The sequence below is a fragment of the Nothoprocta perdicaria genome, unplaced genomic scaffold (assembly GCF_003342845.1).
Source record: "Nothoprocta perdicaria isolate Ctin4 unplaced genomic scaffold, notPer1 scaffold_1728, whole genome shotgun sequence".
NCBI lineage: Eukaryota > Metazoa > Chordata > Aves > Tinamiformes > Tinamidae > Nothoprocta > Nothoprocta perdicaria.
Window position 1 is genome coordinate 1 of NW_020454903.1, and position 1,415 is coordinate 1,415.

Below are 1,415 nucleotides of genomic sequence, written 5' to 3' on the forward strand. Positions count from 1 at the left end.
GAGCTGCCCGTGTGTCCTGGGCTGCCCGTATGTCCCATGTGGAGCTGGAGCCCGCGGAGCTGCCCATGTGTCCCGGGCTGCCCGTGTGTCCCGTGAGGAGCTGGAGCCCCGGAGCTGCACGTGTGTCCCAAGTTCCCGTGTGTCCCAGGCTCCTGTGTGTCCCATGTGGAACCAGAGCCCCGGAGCTGCCCATGTGTCCTGGGCTGCCTGTGTGTCCCGTGGGGAGCCGGAGCCCGCGGAGCTGCCCGTGTGTCCCAGGCTCCCATGGCTGCTCCCGCCTGGGCTCGTGCCAGGCAGCAGGCTGGGATGATGCCCAGCCCCTTCCCCGGCTCCGCCGGGTGCAGCCGGAGCCGCGGCCGCCCGCGCCCCTCTGGCCCTGCTGCCTTGGGGAGGCTGGAGCCGGGCGCCCCTTSGGTTCTTACCCAGCCCCTGGCTTTGCCCGTGGGAAGGGCTGGGAAGGAGCAGCCGAGTCGACGCTTCCTCTGCTGTCCGGGACCTTGTAGCCAGGGATGAGCTGAGGCCCTGGCCCTGGCCAGGTCCCGTTCCCGCCTCCAGCATCGGCGGGGCAGAAGTGCTGGATGTGGCTTGTGGAAGGGTCGGCGCAGCCCGAGAGGAGGGTGGCGATACCTGGCTCGCGGAATCTGGCAGCTTCGTCACTGTAAATTATTGGCGCTAATTAATGCCCCCGTGYTGGGGGGAGCGCGGCCTGTCCCCGCAGCCCCTCGAGGGCCCTGCCCTTCCTCGGGGGGAGGGAGGAAGAGGAGCGCGGGCTGCTTTGGGGGTGGCTTCACGGAGGGCACCCGCTGCGGGCGATGGGCAGGGGCGCCCGGCGGCTGCTCGGCTCTGACGGCTGCTTTTCTCCGTCCCCCCGGCCCCGCAGGCTGCAAGATCAAAGCGCTGCGCGCCAAGACCAACACGTACATCAAGACGCCCGTGCGGGGCGAGGAGCCCGTCTTCATCGTCACCGGCCGCAAGGAGGACGTGGAGATGGCCAAGCGGGAGATCCTCTCGGCCGCCGAGCACTTCTCCATGATCCGGGCGACGCGCAACAAAGCCAACGGGCTGGCGGGCGCCCTGCCGGGGCCGCCCAACCTGCCGGGCCAGACCACCATCCAGGTGCGGGTGCCCTACCGCGTCGTGGGGCTCGTCGTGGGGCCCAAGGGAGCCACCATCAAGCGCATCCAGCAGCAGACGCACACGTACATCGTGACGCCGAGCCGGGACAAGGAGCCCGTCTTCGAGGTGACGGGCATGCCCGAGAACGTGGACCGGGCCCGCGAGGAGATCGAGGCGCACATCACCATGCGGACAGGCTCCTTCGTCGACGTCAACGCCGACAACGACTTCCACTCCAACGGCACCGACGTGTGCCTGGAGCTGCAGGGCGGCGCGGCCGCGCTCTGGGCCAAGGCGCC

The 1,415-nt window shown here is 70.0% G+C and overlaps 1 protein-coding gene across 1 annotated transcript; it reads left to right on the forward strand.

Annotated features, from left to right (window-relative positions):
• Positions 1 to 880: 880 nt before the first annotated feature.
• LOC112944734 (RNA-binding protein MEX3D-like) lies at positions 881 to 1,410 on the forward strand (the record flags this gene model as incomplete). The annotated part of the gene is made up of 1 exon (XM_026036242.1): positions 881 to 1,410. A coding segment is annotated over one exon (530 nt), but the record flags the coding sequence as incomplete, so codon positions are not given.
• Positions 1,411 to 1,415: the final 5 nt, after the last annotated feature.